This window comes from Chenopodium album, chromosome 1 (assembly GCF_948465745.1).
Source record: "Chenopodium album chromosome 1, dcCheAlbu1.1, whole genome shotgun sequence".
NCBI classification, from domain to species: domain Eukaryota; kingdom Viridiplantae; phylum Streptophyta; class Magnoliopsida; order Caryophyllales; family Amaranthaceae; genus Chenopodium; species Chenopodium album.
In genome coordinates this window covers 13,013,979-13,032,982 of record NC_137834.1, presented here as the reverse complement: position 1 = coordinate 13,032,982, position 19,004 = coordinate 13,013,979, and the positions used below count along the sequence as shown (strand labels likewise).

The window sequence follows — 19,004 nt, the reverse complement described above, 5'->3', positions numbered from 1 at the left end:
CTTAAGCGCCTAAGTATTGGCTCATTACAAGCACCAAAGCATCAGTTCAAAAGCAAGCACTTAAACGACAATGTTTCTAAATATGGATTGTCGCGCATTCTTATTAAACGACAAAGTTTTCCAAAAATTGGATTGTCATCCCCAACTGATAATATTTCCAAAAATGGATTGTCGTGCATCTTCTTCAACGATAATTTTTCCAAGATTGGATTGTCATCTCTGACAAAGTTTCCAAGCGTGGATTGTCGTGCTCCTTCTTTGTTTGGCAAGTTTTTCCAAGTTCGGATTGTCATACATTCGGCTCGTTGGCAAGTTTTCCGAGATTGGATTGTCATACACCTAGTTCCCTATGGCAAAATTTCCCAAAGGATTGTTGTAGGTCTCTACTCATCATAAATTTCGACAAAAGTTCCTCAACGTGGATTGTCTTCAGCAAGTGGCAAATTTTCCCGAAGTGGATTGTCGGTCAACTCTTTTTGCAAATGTTCCAAGACGCGGATTGTCAATTGTGGCAATATTTTCTCAAAAGGATTGTCGCATAAGCGTTGGCAAATTTCCAAGGTGGATTGCTTTCAAGAGTTATATTCCAAGACGTGGATTGCCGATCGTAGCAAAGTTCTTATGAAAGATTGTTACGAAGCATTGGCAACTTTTCCAAAAATTGGATTTTGGCAAATTTTCCGAGATACGGATTGTCGCTTCATCGTGGCAACGTTTCCAAGGATGGATTGTTACGAAGCATTGACAACTTTCCCTAAATCGGATTGTCATACATCATACAAGAGTTGTGTTGGCAACTATTCCCAAATAAAAGAGAATTGTCGACATACTGGTTCACAAGCAGCAAAGCGCTGACGTACTGGCATAGCAAACATTAAAAAGCAGTGATCTTTTCGAAGACTATCACAGCGGAAAAAGAAGCTCTTTGTTCAGAGACAAGTGAACATCGAAGCAGCAAGACAGCATTCCCTAGCTTGCAGAGAGTTGTCACAAACAACTGGAGGTAATTTCGGGCGAAGTTGTCTTCGATCATATTCCCTTAGGGATGGAAGATGGTCATAATGCGGATGGAGATTGTTTCAAGAGAAATAATCTTCAATAGTATTCCCTTGGATGTGGAATATTATCAATGTGGATGAGGATTGTTTCAAGAGAAATAATCTTCGTTCCCTTGGACGCGGAATATTATCATTGCGGAGGAGGATCGTTTCAGGCGAAACAATCTTCCAAATTTGGAAGCAGTTACAGGCGTAGCAGTTTTCAAGCAGGATGGCATTCTCTAGCTTGCAGAAGGTCATCAAAACAATCGGTTACTTTCAGAGACGTGTGCTCGACGGTGCAAGATACGTGTTTCTTAACTCTTTTATCTATTTGACTAACGCTAGTTTTGCAGGTATCGGCGTTGCAAGATTGATTTAGGATCGCAATACGTTCTGAATCATTCTCCATCCCTATCGATACTTTGACTTTTGTTTTCGAAACTTGCGTTTCTCCAAACTCAGTCAAAGTGGGGGCTTCTGTAGACACCCATTTGTGTCTCCCCAAAACCAAACCCAGTGATGAGTACCTTTCACGTCGAATCATAATCGAATGAAGCGAAAGTATGGAAAGTCTAGTGTTGCGGAAAGTTTTAATTCTTTTCTCTTTTCTCTGTTTTTGAAAACTTATTTTAAGAAAACAGCCAATCAAATTTAGTTGGTCCATGATACGGGTCCAATAGTAGTGTAGTTGGATGGGGCTTGCAAAGAACTTTCCAACGATATATTATAAGCCCAATTCCGATGAATATTGAGGAAGTTATGGCCAATTTACCAAACTGGGCCCGGTTTGAGCTTTATATACGGCCCAATGATCTAGGGGAGGGCCTAATATGATTTATCATTCCTAATGCAATTAGGAATGGTTTTAGTCTTCTAGATTCTTCTAGAAGGTTCTTTTCATTCCTAATTCAATTAGCATTGATAAATTGACTTTTGTTGACTTTTCAGAGTTTTAATCAAAATCAAATAGCATTTTTGAGGAAATTCTATGATTTTATCCTCCAGTACGGCAAACTTATCTGATTTTCGAAAACGCGTTAAAATCAGGCTTGGCGCCTAACCCCAGGCCTTGGCGCCTGGAACCAGGCCTGGCGCCTGGCGCTAGCCATTGGCGCTAGTGTTGGTGCCTGGCGCCAGCTAGCCAGGGTTGGCGCCAGCTCTGTTTTTTGTGCGTCAGACTCTGTTTTGTTTAATTTATCTTTTTGGCTGATTTTCTCTATAAATATCGTATTAAAAACTCCGTTTTCATTAACCTATTCTCACCAATTCTCAACAACAACCGATTCTCATCATCTACATCCATCATTCACCTACAATTAGTTTTAATTAGCATTCATCCAATTCTTTCTTTCTTCTCTAAACTTTGTTTTTTCATACAAAATTCCGCATTCACAAGATCTAGAAACACCTAACCATATTCGAAGTTGCCTTCGCCCTAGACGTGAAAGGTTTAATTTCTGAGGGTTTGGTCCCAAATCTCTCTTTCAATCATTTAATTTAATTGTTTTGATTATTATTTTCCTTGAAGTTACTAACGTGTGTATTTTGTTATTAGAAAGAGGTACGAGGCATCAAAGTAAGTGCTTTAATGGTTTTTATTGATATTATGATGTAGAAATCATGTTTATATTGTTATTATGATATTCCTAGTATCATGTCTAGGGTAACTTTAATATTAAATATGATTATTACGATGCTTCCTATGTTCTTCCTAATATTTATTCATGTTAGTATCATGTTAGGGTTAAAGATTTGATCTTTATTGCTTAGTGACATGCTAGGGTTTGTTATTAATCTTGTTAGTATCATGCCTAGGATCTTGCTATTATTATTATGCTTTAATATTAACATGAACATGATTATGATTATAATTGTTATGATTTATGATGATTATGAATATTATTATTATTATTTTATGATGATTATTTTAACATGATTATTATTATGATTATTATTTATTATTATCATAATTATTTCAATTATAATTTATTTTTATGATATTTATTATTTTATTATGTTGCTTGATGCTTATTTATTATATTGCTTGATCACACCTTTATTGCATGTTTAAAGGGAATTTGGTATTTGTAATCATGCTTAATAAGATATTTAATAATCTTGTTAGGGTTAATGTGATTATAATTTCAAGTGATCGCCAATAATAGATTTATTTGTGCATTAAAATTCAACCAACATAGATTAAACAGGTTTAGGTTAATCCTATTGATTGCATGTTAGTCAGAAAGCGCACATGAATATGATCAGAATAAAGTAGAGGCCTATTATTAGGGCAGGTTCAATCTCTTTTAGGTTGGATTTGTACCTTCATCCCCGAACCCTTATTTGGTTCTAGACCTTATGGAGTTGACGATCTCTTGGATCGTTAAGGGGTGTAACCTTCACCTCGTGAACGGTTTACAAGTTCCTAAAAAACTTGTTGGCGACTCTTTTGCTCTATCTTCTTCCCTTTTGGACGCCACCGTACTTTAGTGTATGATCACAGTGGGGTTCAAGCTAGTGGGATTTAAAGGCTTGAAAATATTCCCTACAGACAATGAATCGAGAATGTGCTGAATTGTTATATTTATGTATTTGGATTCTTAGCCCTTCCCCGATTAATTCTTGTTTGATTTTGTTAAATTCGTTTTCATTATTGTTAACTGTCAATTGTAGATGTCGTATGACTTTATTTAATGAAATTTAATGTCCTTTAGGACTTCTTTCAAAAAAAAAAAAAAAAACAGTAATCCATGGTTTTTACCTATTTATTTCCTCTCTTAAACATAAGGTAATTATTATACTTACCCATCTCAAACAAAAATTAAAAAGTGAGTTTAATTCAAATGATTCATTTTCATGATTAAACCAAACAAATAAAAGATCAAATAAAAAACCATCATTGATTAATAAACTCACTTGTGCGGCATGTTTAGTTTAAGAGAAATTTATGAAAATAGAATAATTTAAACAACCATAAAATACAACCAGGGCCGTTTCTGAGATTTCGGTGGCCTGGGGCAAAAACATAAATTGGGGCCCTAATTCACATATACTATATAAAATTTAAGAAAATTGGGTATGCAAAATGAAAATACATATTTTATTATGATTAATAATTTTTATAAACATCAAATTTCATAAAACATTGAAATTACATTCCCGTAACTCTCGTTGAAATAATTACACCAGCCGAACCATTCAAACCAAGTATCCAACCAATCATTTAGATTTTTTTTCCCAAATTTTGTAATATTAAAATGAAAGTAGTTATACAGTTTAAGAAAAATATAATTTAATACAAATAAGAGAACTTGATGAATAAAGTCATGTATGCACCATTAAAAAAAAGGTAGGATATGCAAAGAGAATTATATATAATTAGATAAATTCCCGTTGAAAATTGAAGAGTAAAAAGACCGTTTATTTTAGTTTTCATCTTCAATTGGATCGAGAAAGAGAAGGAATTTAACTAACTGAAAATTGTAATGAGATACATTTTGAAAAATAAAATTTCTAAAAACGGGATACAATTAAAATTAATGTCATTTTTTTTTTTTTGTTAATCAAATTCACTTAGGAAAGTGAATAATTTGGGCAAAAAATTAGGGAAGAAATGCATTGACCAAAAATGTCATTTGATATTTTGGAATTCTACGGCACTATTGTAATGTCGTACATTACACACCTCTTGTTTTCTTTATTTCTTTTTTCTTAAAAATATATATACATAGTATTATTTAGTACAAAGTATATTTTTCTGGGGCCTTGTATTGTATTGAAGCTGGACTTTTTAACAAGGGGTCCAGGACAGTCGCCCCAGCTGCCCTCCCCTTGCTACGGCCCGGAATACAACACAAAATTAAAGATCAAAGGTGCATCATGTATTCATGTATCATCATCTATTCCTATAATAGACATCATATATATAGCTTTAGTTAGAAGCTGCTTTGAACCTAGGCATAATACTCTTGGCAAACTCCATAAGCTTGTCAACCTCAGGCATGTAGTCCTTGACAGCATCAGAAGCAGAAAACCTCTCGGCCCAGGCAAAGAGGCTAGGCGTCTCTTCCTTGTTAAGCGCGTTAATGTTGCTCAGTTTTTCATAGACGTATAACCACCCCAAGTAGCTCCCAAGGGCAATGTCAAGGTACCCGATATTGTCGCCGCTGAAAAATGGCTTCCCATTGCTGCATTTGACAAAGGCATCCTCAAGCAATGACATCCCTTCTTTCACTTTCTCTATTGCTGCTCTTCTTACTTCCTCACTTTGTGCAAGGGCTACTTCACGAAATGTTGGGAACCACTACATATTTGGTAACAAATGTACATAAATATTACGTATATAACTTGCAATACAGACGTTAGTCGTGTATATTGATCAACACTAACTAAACAATCAAATTATACAAAAAAACTTTACAAAGTACTCCTTTTAGTCACTTGATTAATGTTCAAAATGTAACAAAAGTTTACTAAGTCATTTAAGAGTCACGGTAGTAAACAATAAATAAATCAATGTTTCTACTATGTCATTTTTCAAAACATGACACCATAAAATGATGTATGATGTTATGATTGATCAATTATTTATTTTTTTTTTTTAAAAGCCTAAATGTACAATACATGAATGTATAATTGTAAATACATGTATTTTTTTTTAAAGAATACGTAATTATAGTTTTTATAAATCTATTTTTATTTTTCTAAATCATTTTTGAAAATTAAATTATAATTAAAATTTAGAAAATAAAAAAATCATCATTGTTCTTCATTGTTCTTCCATCATGATATAAATTAACCACCCCAAAAATCTTGTATAATCTATTAGTAACTCAGACCAAAATTCGAACAAAAAAAATTCCGTCCAAACATCGGATTTATTGGGTTTCAAATATGCTTCCATGATCCATATATATACATATTTCGTTTTTGGGTTTGATTGATAATTTTGATTTATGTAAAAATCAAGTTGTTTGATGGTTTTAATGATGAAAATAGTTTTAGGAGTGTGTATTACAATGATTTAAAGCACGAATCTTTCAATGTTTATGAAGATCAATGGATAACAAGGGTGTACTTTGCAATTTAGAGTTCGATTTTTTTTTCGCGAACTTATCTGATCCGGAATTGAGATCAGATTAGTGATTTTATTTAATATATATGTTTGTGGTTAGATAATTATCTGTACTTAGTTAGGTGATTATTTGTATTTATTTAGGTCATTACCTAACTCACAAACAAGTTCGAGAAAACTTAATTACATTTATTGGATCAAATAGGGGTTGCGAACAAATAAAAAAATGCGACCACTTCATCTTCTACGTACATACTTGATACTCCTTGTTCTTTGACAGAATTTCACAATTTGAGTTCACATAAATCATATTTTTAAACCATTCAAGTGGAATTTGTTTTTGAATTTTTATCCCGATTTTAGTTCGGATTTACAAATTTATCAACAACTAACATTGATTTGGAAATAGGGAGCTAATCTATGAAATGATTGATGAACAATGATGAATAATATGAACAATTTTAATTTTTAATTATAATTATAAATTCAAAAATTAATTAATATTATAAAAATAGACTTTAATTATAATTATTTATTTCTTAAAAAAGAATACATGTATTAAAAAGAATACATACAAAAATAAAATTTTAATACATTATGGACATTAAAAATAATTCAAAATGAAAATAAAAAATACTAAATACAAGCCAATCAGATTTCGCAACATCAGCAAATTGTGGTGTCATTTTTAAAGAATGACATTGTAGAATTTTTAGTAAACATATACGGATTATTTCGTACATAAGTATAAGGTAAAGTTTACTATATACATAGTGTTGTAAGGTTTTGATGATTGTGAACAAATGATGATTATCTAACTAACATGTGTATTGAGATGTGCATGAACAAGTCATGAAGCAATTAAGAAGATGATTGAGTACAGGTTAGATCATTATTGAAGATGGTTCCCAACATACAATGTATGGATCGTGCTTAAGTTCCTCAGGGGGAACACAAAAAGAAGAAGAGTTTCCAAGGGGGAACACAAAGAGAAGAAGTCTAAACGTACAAACGTATTGTTAGACTTTGTATGCAGTTCCTAAGAAGAATGAGAAGTAATTCTTTGCAAGGAATAAGCACCAATTCGTATGTGAGAACAAGAGAAGAGAAGTTCCTTTGAAGGAACAGAAGCTTTGGAGTAGAAGCTTCAAGACAGAAAAATATGAGTATATTTTTCTAGGAATCATGTAAGTATGTTGGACACGAGAAATTGTTTGGAACATGCCTATGGAACTAAATTGGAACTTCAGTCTCGAAGGAACTGACAGTCTGGAAGGAACTGGGTGTTGCTGACCAGCCAGTTCCTTACGGGTTAGTCTAAAATTCGTGTATAGGAGAAACACGAGTTTGTACCGCTCTAAAAGTTAGTTTTCAACGTTAATAGTCATTGCATTATCTTTGCCTAAGTTTTTAAAATAAAATATGATTTTCTTGTTAGTCAAAGAGATATTTTATTCTCCTTATCTTCTCCTATATTTTAGGGATTTATTATAGGTTGCTTCCTATCTAATCTCTAATTGGTTTAATATTTTAAATTAAATGGGTTAGTTGTTTTAGGATAAAATAGTTTTTATAAAATATTTTATTTTTCATGAATAAAATCCGAATCAGTTTTTAATTGATAAAAATCTGATTCGGTTAGGATTTAATTGTTTTATATTTTCTATTTTTATTTATTAAGTTTTCGGAAAAATAAAAATTACTTTTCACGTTTAATTTGAAACAACTTTTTACTGGAGAAAAATAAGGAGATCATGGAGAACATGTTTTTAACTCCAATCCATGTCTTCCATTACTTCTTATGTTCATGGAGTTAATGGAGATAATGCCTAGAATTTAGGAAGCACTACTATTATGGTTGAAGAACATGGGGTGAATGGGTTTGTCTTTGAAGCACTATAAAAAGAGAAGTTTTCATTCATTCCAAACTGTATGGCTTAATTGAGTCATTCCATAATGGAGTTTATCCAAAGTGGTAGAGCAGTAGAAAAGAAATATATTTTCTCTCCACGTTGGTAAGCCAGTTCCTCCAGGTTTCAAGTTCCTTACATATCTCAAAGTGTCCAACATATTAGTTTTATACATTATATCTTTTATATGTATTTGAGAGTTGTTTAAGGGTTTGAGTGAACTCTTGTAATGGGGAATTTATAAGGGTTGAGTGAACTCTTGTATTGGGGTGAGAACTTGAGTGAGTTCTTTGTATGTAGAGAAGGCTTTGAGTGAAGCTTGAGAGAAAGAGAAAGAGTAAGGTTTTGAGTGAAGTCTTGAGTGAGAAAAGAGGTCTTTGAGGGAAGATTTCGAGCTACAACTATTAGAGGGAATAGTTGTTGGGGATATGAGTTCGTTGAGGAACTCGGTAGAGGCTCAAGTTCCTCATAGGTTGTAACAGAGTCGTTGGCCTATTTTAGTGGAATGTTTTGAGTCAAAATCCCTTTGGGTCGAGGTTTTTCACTTCCTATTTGGCCTAAGAAGTTTTCCTCGTAAAATCTCTCTTGCACTATTTCTCTATTGCGTTAAGTTTCTTTTAATTCCGCAAAAAGTGACTAGCAATCTCCATACTACAATTCACCCCCCTCTTGTAGTATTTCATCTAAATAACACATAGTTTATTAAAGTTTTTTTGATTTCTTGAAAAAAAAAAAAAATTACAAGAAATATACAATGTTTGTCAACTCTGTGTTAAATTGCTTGCCGTGCTTGCTCTGTATTTTCATCAATTAATCAAGGAGAACAACACAGTATTTTTTCTGTTTTTTACTTGCAACACTTTTAACTCAATTACTTCCTTGCCAATCTACTATTCCAATCACTAAAATTTAGTAGATCACGAAATTAAGAAATAATACCTCATCGATGTAAGCAGCCCAAAAGCGTTGGATGGCGCGATCATAAGGCTCGGCTGGGAGAATGGACGGAGTAGATGGAAAGGCCTCATCAATGTATTCAACAATGTTGAGAGACTCACAAACAGGCTTATTATTATGAAGAAGAACTGGGATTTTTTGGTAAACAGGGTTTGTTTTAAGTAAAAGATCACTTTTAGATTGCAGTGTTTCTTCAATATATTTATAATCTACTGATTTCAAATGAAGTGCAATTTTTGGTTTAATTGCATATGGACTTGGCCAAAATCCTAGTAATTTCACCTCTTCTCCCATTTCCAATTTTTTTTTTTTCTTAAGATACTTATCAGTTATCAAAATGAAGATTATCCCTCTTCAGAACTTATTTCTATTGTGTGGTATAGGAGCTTCATGGAAACTTCAAACCACTTTTAATTAATCAATTAGACGAAAAGTGTATGATTGAATTTGTTAGAGTCAAAATTGATTGCTCAATTTATCAGAAAATATTTTGATAATCACTTTTAATTCTTAAAAAAAATTGATTGCTCTAGTCAAATTTTGATTATTTGACTTCATATATTCTGCATTTTTTTTTGAAAGAACTTCACATATTCCTGCATAGTAGAACTAGGCTTTGTTTTGTTCAATTATTTTAGTAAATTTTGTTTTATTCATTTCTTAAATTATTAGAAATTTTTATTCCGTAAGTGATTTTGTTTGAAAATAATTTGGAAAAACATTTTTTTAACTTTATTTCGATTTTTTTTTTTTTCATCTACGCCGTATCTAGAGCTGTCAATTCGGATAAACGAGTCGAGATTGAGTCGGGTTAGTGTGAGTCGGGTCATCTCGGGTCGGGTCAATACGGGTTAATGTCATAACATATGCGGGTCGGGTTCGGGTTGGATCATGCTTGAGTCGGGTCACGTCGGGTCATACATCTTATCGGATTTAGGTTAGGTTTAGGTCGGGTTAGTAAAAGGTCGGGTTACATTCGGGTCGGGTGAAAAATAGGTCGGGTTAAATTCGGGTCTTTACGGGTTTAAACGAATTCAGGTCGTTCTCGGGTTCGAGTCGGGTTCGGTTCAAGTCGATTATTTACGGGTTATAATCAGGTCGGGTCATTCTCGGGTTCAAGTCGAGTTCGGTTCAAGTTAATATTTTGCGGGTTATAATCAAGTCGGGTCATTCTCGGGTTCGAGTCGGGTTCGGTTCAAGTCAATAATTTGCTGAAAATGTTTCATCCCTCAAATTCGTATCTAAAAACATGTTGTGAAACTAACCTCTTAAAATTCAAATTGAAATATTGAAGAAATAAAGTTAGGATTCAATTTTCGTTCCAGTATTAACATGAGATAATGACCTATACATATTGATTCAATAACAAGTCAGGTTGAATTTGGGTCGGGTCAATAACAAGTCGGGTTGATTCAGGTCAGGTTTGTAACAGGTCGGGTTGAAATTCGAGTCGGGTTTGTAGCAGGTCGGGTTAAATTCGGGTCGGGTTGAATTCATGTCGGGTTAGGAACAGGCCAGGTTGAATTCAGGTTTTGACGGGTTAAAAAGGGTTTGGGTTAATTTCGGTTCAGGTCGGGTTCGGTTCAAGTCAATAATTTACGGGTTACATTCGGGTCGGGTCTCTAGGTCGGTTAATGTTCGGGTTCGGGTCTCAAATACTCGGGTCAACTCGGGTCTAGGGTTGGTTTCAGGTTGGGTTAGGTCGGGTTCGGGTCACCATTTTTTTCAGGTTCAGACGAGTCGGTTAATAGGTCGGGTTAGAGTCGATATTTCGGGTCGGGTGAGCTTTTGACAGCTCTAGCCGTATCACGTAAGATGATTCGAATCCTCTATTTACCTAAATGTAGTAATAAAAATGAACGGTTTAAACGTCCAGACCAAGAGGCAACAGAACACAAGAACAAAAGAGATAGGCTAAAGTCGCTCCCATTTTACCGGGTAACGCTCCCATTTTGACTTGAAGTTCCAATTTTACCCCTAACATATAAATACGGTTTTTTCCCACTATACGACTCACATTTCTCACTCTCTTACCTCATTAACTATCTCTCTAATTCTCTAACTCTCTAAAACACTCTAAATCTGAAATTTTTTTTGTTCCAATTTTTTTTGTTCATTTTAAAAAAAAAAAAAACAACAATCATCAAAAAACACAAAAAAGGATGGGTGATTCGAGGCGAATAAGGCTTACATTCGGAGGGAGGAGTTTGGGCAGCGGTGGAGGCAGCGGCGACGGCGAGCAGGTGATTTTTTTTTAAAAAAAAACGGAACCTCCAGCTTCCGCCCAAAATTTCCAGAAGTTCCAAGGAGGTTCCGCCTGGAATTTCCGGATCCTCCTTGGAACGTCCGAAAATTCTGGGCGGATCTAACTTCCGCCTAAAATTTCCGGAAATTTTGGGCGGAAGTTTCGGTTTTTTATTTTTTTTTTCCGTGAATAATATGCTTTTTAAATTATTTCTTGTTAATTTAATTTTTTTTTTTTGGATTTTGTTATTTTTGTTGTTATTTTGAAGTGTTATGGTTAGTATTATTATTATTATTGTTATTATTATTGTTGATATTATTATTATTATTGTTATTATTATTAGTAGTAGTACTATTATTAATATTTTTAATTATGATTAGTATTATTGTTGTTGATATTAGTGTTATTATTAGTGTTATTATTATTGTTATTATGGTTATTGTTGTTGTTGTTAATTTTATTTGTTGTTGTTGTTGTTGTTGTTGTTGTTGTTGTTGTTGTTGTTGTTGTTGTTATGGTCATTGTTGTTGTTGTTAACTTTATTTTTTGTTGTTGTTGTTGTTATTATTATTGTTATTATGGTTATTGTTGTTGTTGTTGTTGTTAATTTTAATTTTTTTTGTTGTTGTTATTACGATTATGATTGTCAGTGTTGTTGTTTTGATTATTGTTGTTGTTATTTTTATTATTATTATTATTATTATTACTAAAATCGGATTTTGTACTTATTTTATGTAGATCGAGGGTTCTGGTGCTCGACATGCAATATCACGACGTCTGAATGCGTCTGTTAGGAGAAAGTCATCTCGTTCAGCACCGCTTCAGCCCGAGCAGCAGCAATACGGGTCTGCTAGTGGTTGGTCGGGAGACCCACAGTCTGGTAGTAGTCGGCCCTTGTACTTTGTAAGTGGAGCACCCATATCTGACGAGGAAGACGAATGCTCGGCTAGTAATGCTGGTGACCGGGATGAAGAACCGGACCCTCAGGATTACCATATGGTATATAGGGGTCAGTTTGGGAGATTTGTTGGTAGTGGATCGAGTCAGCCTACTACCAGCTCTGCAGAGGCATGGTTAGTGCAGGAACCGATGCCGGGTGGTCCTGAGGATGGGACTGTTATCCCTAGTTTTGGCGGTCACGTGGCACGGTATATTTGGATCGAGCAGGAGCGTAGTGTTTTGCGCTGTTTGAGTAGGACAAAGTTATGTTCTGACTTGTTCACTTGGCGAGGTCGTCAATCTGTGGAGGACCTCGGGGCGATTGATGCTAGATGGTTGTCTCACTTGCCCGGCCTGATGTTTAAAAAACATGATTGGCCGCTGATTTCTGCTTTTATTGAGAGATGGCAGCCAGATACGAACACCTTTCACATGCCATTTGGGGAGATTACGATCTTGTTGCACGACGTGTACAACATACTTGGGTTATGTGTCGAAGGCAATATGGTGACCACTACTCCTAGCACAGACGTGTTACGGGACGCGTGCTCGATCACCATGGATATGACTCCAGATGATTTGTCTGAGATTTGCGGCACAAAGACCATTTGGCAGGGTAGTGGGGTGTTGACTGATAAGATTTTTGAGTCGACATTGGCGGTTGACCGGGAGTTTAGTGATCAGCTTAATGGATACTCGTGGTTAGTGCTTGGAGGTACACTGTTTGTAGACAAGAGTGGTAACTGTACGCATCCTTCCTTCCTCCACGAGCTATGTTATATGGATGTCCCTATTAACGAGTATGCTTGGGGAACAGCTGCACTGGCCTACTTGTATCGGCAACTAGGCACGGCATCACGGAAAGGTGCTGATTCGATTGCTGGTTGTCTCACGCTTCTGCAAGCGTGGATTTACGAGTACTTTCCGTGCTTTCGGCCACAGCAGGGTACCTTGACCCGGGACCTTCAAATGCCTCGTGCGTCTTCTTAGGATGTTGGAGCGGGATATCCTAGCAAGAACCTGGAGCGCCTGTTATCTTTTCGTACTAGAATTGATGCGCTTACTGACCGTGAGGTGAACTGGCTACCGTACGGAGCTGATCCTGCATTATGAGTGCCCTCCACTTTATTCATTGGCTGCATCCAGTACCGTAACATCATTGAGCCATACATGCCTGATAGAGTGGTGTGACAGCTTGGTTTCATGCAAGGCATTCCCCGCGAGATCATCAGGCCAGAAAAGGCCAAGAGGCCGACTAACTTGAAGATGTATCGGGTAGACTTCCCGACCGAGATGACAGATGTGATGTGGAAGAGGTTTGTCCCTGGGGTATCTCAGAGTGTAGTTTTAGGTACCCTCACCAGGCTTAGTGCTGCAACTCCTTCGGTTGCGCCTGGTTACATGCAGTGGTTGTACAGGTTTTCTCACCCGCGGGTATCTCCGGGTGCAGGAGTTACAAGCAACCTACCTGGGCGGACTAACACTGATTATGTAAGTATTTATGCTTATTATAATATTAATGACTTCTATGAATTTTTGTATATATAATATGTTATTGTTTGATTTGCAGTGGATGTGTCGGTCCATGGAGATTCACCAAAGAGCTCTGGCTGAGTATCTTGAAATGTCGAGTGAGACTCGGACAATGACTGAGCAGCTTGTATTTGATTGGAAGTCAAAAATGGGACTTTAGATTATTTTGATTAGAAGTCGTGTTAGTGGTTTTAATTATTTGTTGAACTTATTATTATTATTTTTTTAAATGTAATGTATAAACTGGACACTTATTTATTTTTATATTTTATGTTTTGTTGCATATCATGTTAGATTAAAAGCAAGTACATTTAAAATTAATTTCATAATTCTAATTTTCTTACAAATGTTCAAAGTTAGTGAATGTACATTACAAACTACCTAACTAATGCATCCCACATGTCCCTTCTAAATTCATATTGTTGATCCCATCCATTGGACTTTGTCATGTCCCGCACAACCTGTTTTGCACTCGGACTCAATCCGCTCACTTTACGGTGACCCTCTTGGTACACAATCATTGGGTGGTTATGTGTCCCAGTGTGATCAATTTTCGCAATGATCTTCCAACTGTCGGTGCTGACTTCATAATATATCTTGATGTAGAATGGACAACCATTAGCTTTGGTTTTGGTGTCCTTCCGTATCGCGTTCTCCAAATCTCTCGGCTTGCTCCTTCGTGACCGATCACATCGCAAATACCGATACGGCCGACCATCTCTGGTTTTGTTATAAGACGATTTCACCAAAATAAATCTCAATTTTATGGAAACACCATCAGCCCATGTAACTGCATCGTCAAATGTTGGAAAAAACGTATACAAACTAAACAAAACGTGGTTTATGTAACAACAACAACAACAACAACAACAACAATAATAATAATAATAATAATAATAAAATAGTAATAATAATGTTACAAAAAATAATCATATTAATACAAAAATAATTACATTAATTATCAAATACTTAATCACAACAACAATCACAAGACCACGAAAAAAAAAAAAAAAAACTTAATTAACATTAAAAAAAAAAAATTAACGTACTTAACATTATTTTTTTAAAAAAATAAAAATAAAAAGGGATATCCGCCTAAAATATCCGGATGTCCTAGGTAGATCCGCCTTAAATTTCCGGATCTACCATGGAACATCCGGATTTTTCAGGCGGATCCCTACTTCCGCTTGAAATTTCCGGATGTTCCATGGTACATCCGGAAATTTTAGGCGGATCTACCTAGGACATCCGGAAATTTTAGGCGGATGTCCTATTTCCAGAAAATAAAAAAAAATAAAAAACAGAAAACTTACAGAATGTTCCGACGCATTCTCCGGCGTACGAATGTTCCACTCGCCGTCCATAACCCAAGACTCTTCGGAAAATTTTATGATTAATTTATTTTTTTAAAATAAAAGAAATTAAGGTGGTCGTGGGGACCGATTTGGTTTTAAGGTCGTGGGGACCGATTTTGGGGGGCTCGAGATAGCAAGGTCGTAATAGGAGGGGACCGTTTCATGTAATATGTCCAAAATCCAAATGGGGAACAAAATCCTTTTTATAACACAAATTGCATAAAGGACATAGTTGTCCATTCAAGTGAAAATGAGAGCGTTACCCTGTAAAATGAGAGCGACGAATAGCAGTTCAGTAAGTAAAAGATGAAAATATATTAAGGATCATCTTGTATAAGGATACTTTTATAATAAAAGAGACTGAAATTTAAAGAACGATTGATAAAACAGAACACTCTGGTTTCATAAAAGAAACTATGAAATTTAAAGAACAATTGATGAAACAGAACACTCTGGTTTCCGAAGAACATCAAGCACATTTATTTTGAGAAAATAATTTAGACTGCCATAAACCAGCTGAAATACTAGTCTCTTAGAAGCCATCATACAACAAACCATGCCTATAATATTAGTTAGAAGCAGCTGCTTTGAACCTAGCCATAATAATCTTGGCAAACTCCATAAGCTTGTTTGTCTCAGGCATGTAATCCTTGACAGCATCAGCAGCGGAAAACCTCTCAGACCAGGCAAGGAGGTTAGGCGTCTTATCCTCAGTCAGCAGCTTAACGTTGTTCATCTTTTCAGAAACGCGCAACCACCCCAAGTAGCACCCTAGGGCAATGTCCAGGTATCCAATGCTGTCGCCGCTGAAAAAGGGCTTCCCTTTGCTGCACTTGACAAAGGCATCCTCAAGTAATGACAACCCTTCACTAGTTTGCTCTAATGCTGCTGCTCTTGCTTCATCAGTTTGTGCTTTGGCTACTCCTTGTAAATTTGGGAACCACTACATTTTATTTTTAACATAATTAGCACAATCATTTAATCTGCAACACACACATTCGTATTCAACACTAACCAAATGAACGTTTCAGGGAGACGTATCTTGCTCAATTCACCACTAATGTCTTGTGTACAAATATACTCATATACTATATACATATTAATCCGTATAATGGTATTTGGAGCTCAATATGTTTGGTTGGTTAATAACAGGGTATATAAACAATCTTGGGCATTAACCATTAGCGTAAGCTTTTAGTTGAGTTGGTTACACATTAGTTTGAAGAAAAAGGAGAGCCTTATTGTTACAAAACTTTCTGTTCATCCAAAATTCACTAATGTTGGGAAGAAAAAAATTGTGTAAATAAAAGAAACAAATGCTTGTGGTATATGCTTTCATAGAAACGATGAAATAGACTAATATTGATCTTAAGGATTCTCCGGAGTAATTTGATAACATTATAAAATATGGTAAAAGCTAACGAACATCTCATGGGCGTTGGATAAGATAACTAAAAGTGAAAATAACAAATTAAAATAAACATTAATTACACCGATCGACCGGTGATTTTGTCATACATTTTCAAATTAGTAGCACTTTAGGAAATGTTTTAAATGCTTAATCCAACGCCGCTTCCCGCCCCCCTCCCCCGGCGTTGTTAGCAAGATCCATAAAATATTTCTTACTGATACGGAGTATTAATTCGAAAATGCATGTAAAAATCAAGCATTGATCAAGAGCAATTAGTAATTTTGTCATAAAATATTTTTTTAATTTAATTATTTTAGTTTTAATCATGAACGTTTGTTAACTTTTGCCATAAAATAGTAGGTACCAATGTAAATTTTCAAACTCTAACTAAATACAGGTCTCAAATTCTTGAAATTGGCAATTTGTCAGGGACTATGACAAAATTGACAATTTGACGAATAGTATACAAGCACTTAATGGAAACGGCAAGGTAGTAGTTGGTTAATAAAGGGAAACTTTTTTTTTTTTTAACACAAGCACTTAATGTTGACTGTATTAGCTTAAAATGTGGATCACTTATCAGTTATCACATAAAATGCTGGATCTAACGCACAAATAATCAAAGCCCATATATATTTTCTTTTTTTTTTTTCTTTTTTTTTTTTTTTTATTACCTGTTCCATAGAAATTCAAACAATTTTATAAGCATTTCCACTTTTTCAACAAAAGTTGTGCAAATTTGAAATTGGTTTTTAAAACTGACACCAAAAATTACGCAAACTAACATTAAAAAAAAATTAAAGCCCCTAAATACCGAACAAGCCCTAAAATTATCTTTACCTAACCTCATATATAATGTTGTTAAAAATAGGTTTGATAAATTATAATCTACCCTAATTAAAAACACCAATATGAGAAAATAATTTAATGTTGTTGGATTAAAAAGGTGATTACCTTGTCATCGATGTAAGCAGCCCAGAAGCGTTGGATGGCACGATCGTAAGGATCAGAAGGGAGAATGGACGGACCAGATGAAAAGGCCTCATCAACGTATTGAACAATAACAAGGGACTCACAAACCGGTTTATCATTGTGAATAAGAACCGGGATTTTCTTGTGAACCGGGTTTGATTTTAGCAAAAGCTCACTTTTTGGTTGCATTGTTTCTTCGATGAAATCATATTCAATTGATTTCAAATGGAGTGCGATTCTTGGTCTCATCACAAATGGGCTTGGCCATGCTCCCAACACCTTCACTTCTTTTCCCATTTTTCTCTCTCTCTCTTTTTTTTTCTTTAAAGTGAGGATGTTTGTAATGAAATGTATGTGTAATATTTTGTGGTAGGTTTTGAGAAGGTATATATATAGAGAGTATGGAGACCCTTGTGAGGCCCGTGATAAATTGAGTCGTACTTTTATATTCCGTTCTTTTAGCTTTTTATATGCAATCCTTTTAGTAGTATTATTTTTCTTTTAAAGGAATGAGATTAAGGTTGATTATATTGATGAAAGGATACCATTGTTAATAATGTTACAAATGAATAATTCTAATACTACATACAATCTCTATGATTCACAACAATTAAATGATATCCATATCCTAAATGATTATGAAATATGATATCAAAGATATTTACATAGCATATTATCCTATTGTACCAATTATAAAAGATATGGTAATAATATTAATATCAAGAAATAATCTCTTGGTATCTCTAACATTAAGGCTAAGGCAAAAATTATCCAAAAAAATGAAATCTTGATCCGTATCTGATCCAAATATTAGAGAACCTGATCCAATAATTTTATTTGATAAAATATATACGGTTTTTTTTTTTTTTTTTTTTTTTTTTTTTTTTTTTTGTGTGCAAATTAATTGATAACATATAAACCATAACATAATCATATTGGGTCTTATTTGATTAGACTTAATAAGTAGCTAGTTAAAATTCAATGTTTGTTATAGCACTCCGTATATTTTACTAACATATGTATACTGTCAAAGTGAGAAGATCATTATGAAACAGGAATGTTTGGGCCAAGTCCATTGTCCTAAACCCATTGACCTGGAATTACGAAAATACCCCTCCATGATTCAGCCCATCATTAGTCAGAGTAAAGTACAGATTTACCCCTAATCTGTCCAATTAAGTACAACTTCTGCCATTTGAAAGTACATCTATAAATAGCTCTCCAATCATTAATGATGGTAACTTTTTCCTAATTCTCTAACCTTCTCTCTCTACTTTCTCTCTCCAAAGTACTCTTTCTCTCTCTAGAAAGTACATTCGCTGACTTAAGCATCGGAGGGGCTTTCCCGGGTCACACCCCCGGTGCAGCTAACCTTCTTTCTCTTTTGCAGGCCTAGCTCTCGGACGGCAAGGTATAGCTGAGGGGAATTCGGACATTCATTGGACCTAGCTCTAGGACATCTTGATTTCATTACCCTAACATCGAGGAGCATTCTGTTTCCAGAAACAGGTGGCGCCGTCTGTGGGGATAACTAACAAAAAGCCATGGTGAACACTAGGCGTCCCCGC

General features: G+C 34.9%; 2 protein-coding genes across 2 annotated transcripts; both read right to left on the bottom strand.

The window, feature by feature from the left end:
• Nucleotides 1-4,871: 4,871 nt before the first annotated feature.
• Nucleotides 4,872-9,303, bottom strand: LOC145564676 (glutathione S-transferase U18-like). Its single transcript, XM_081624933.1, has 2 exons — nucleotides 8,964-9,303; nucleotides 4,872-5,343 (listed from the first exon to the last, which is right to left on the bottom strand). The coding sequence occupies exons 1-2, from the start codon at nucleotides 9,273-9,275 to the stop codon at nucleotides 4,972-4,974; spliced, it is 684 nt and encodes a 227-aa protein (XP_081481059.1). The 5' UTR covers nucleotides 9,276-9,303; the 3' UTR covers nucleotides 4,872-4,971.
• A 6,150-nt stretch (nucleotides 9,304-15,453) lies between these two features.
• Nucleotides 15,454-17,811, bottom strand: LOC145642275 (glutathione S-transferase U17-like). The gene is made up of 2 exons (XM_081693398.1): nucleotides 17,419-17,811; nucleotides 15,454-15,996 (listed from the first exon to the last, which is right to left on the bottom strand). The coding sequence occupies exons 1-2, from the start codon at nucleotides 17,731-17,733 to the stop codon at nucleotides 15,622-15,624; spliced, it is 690 nt and encodes a 229-aa protein (XP_081549524.1). The 5' UTR covers nucleotides 17,734-17,811; the 3' UTR covers nucleotides 15,454-15,621.
• Nucleotides 17,812-19,004: the final 1,193 nt, after the last annotated feature.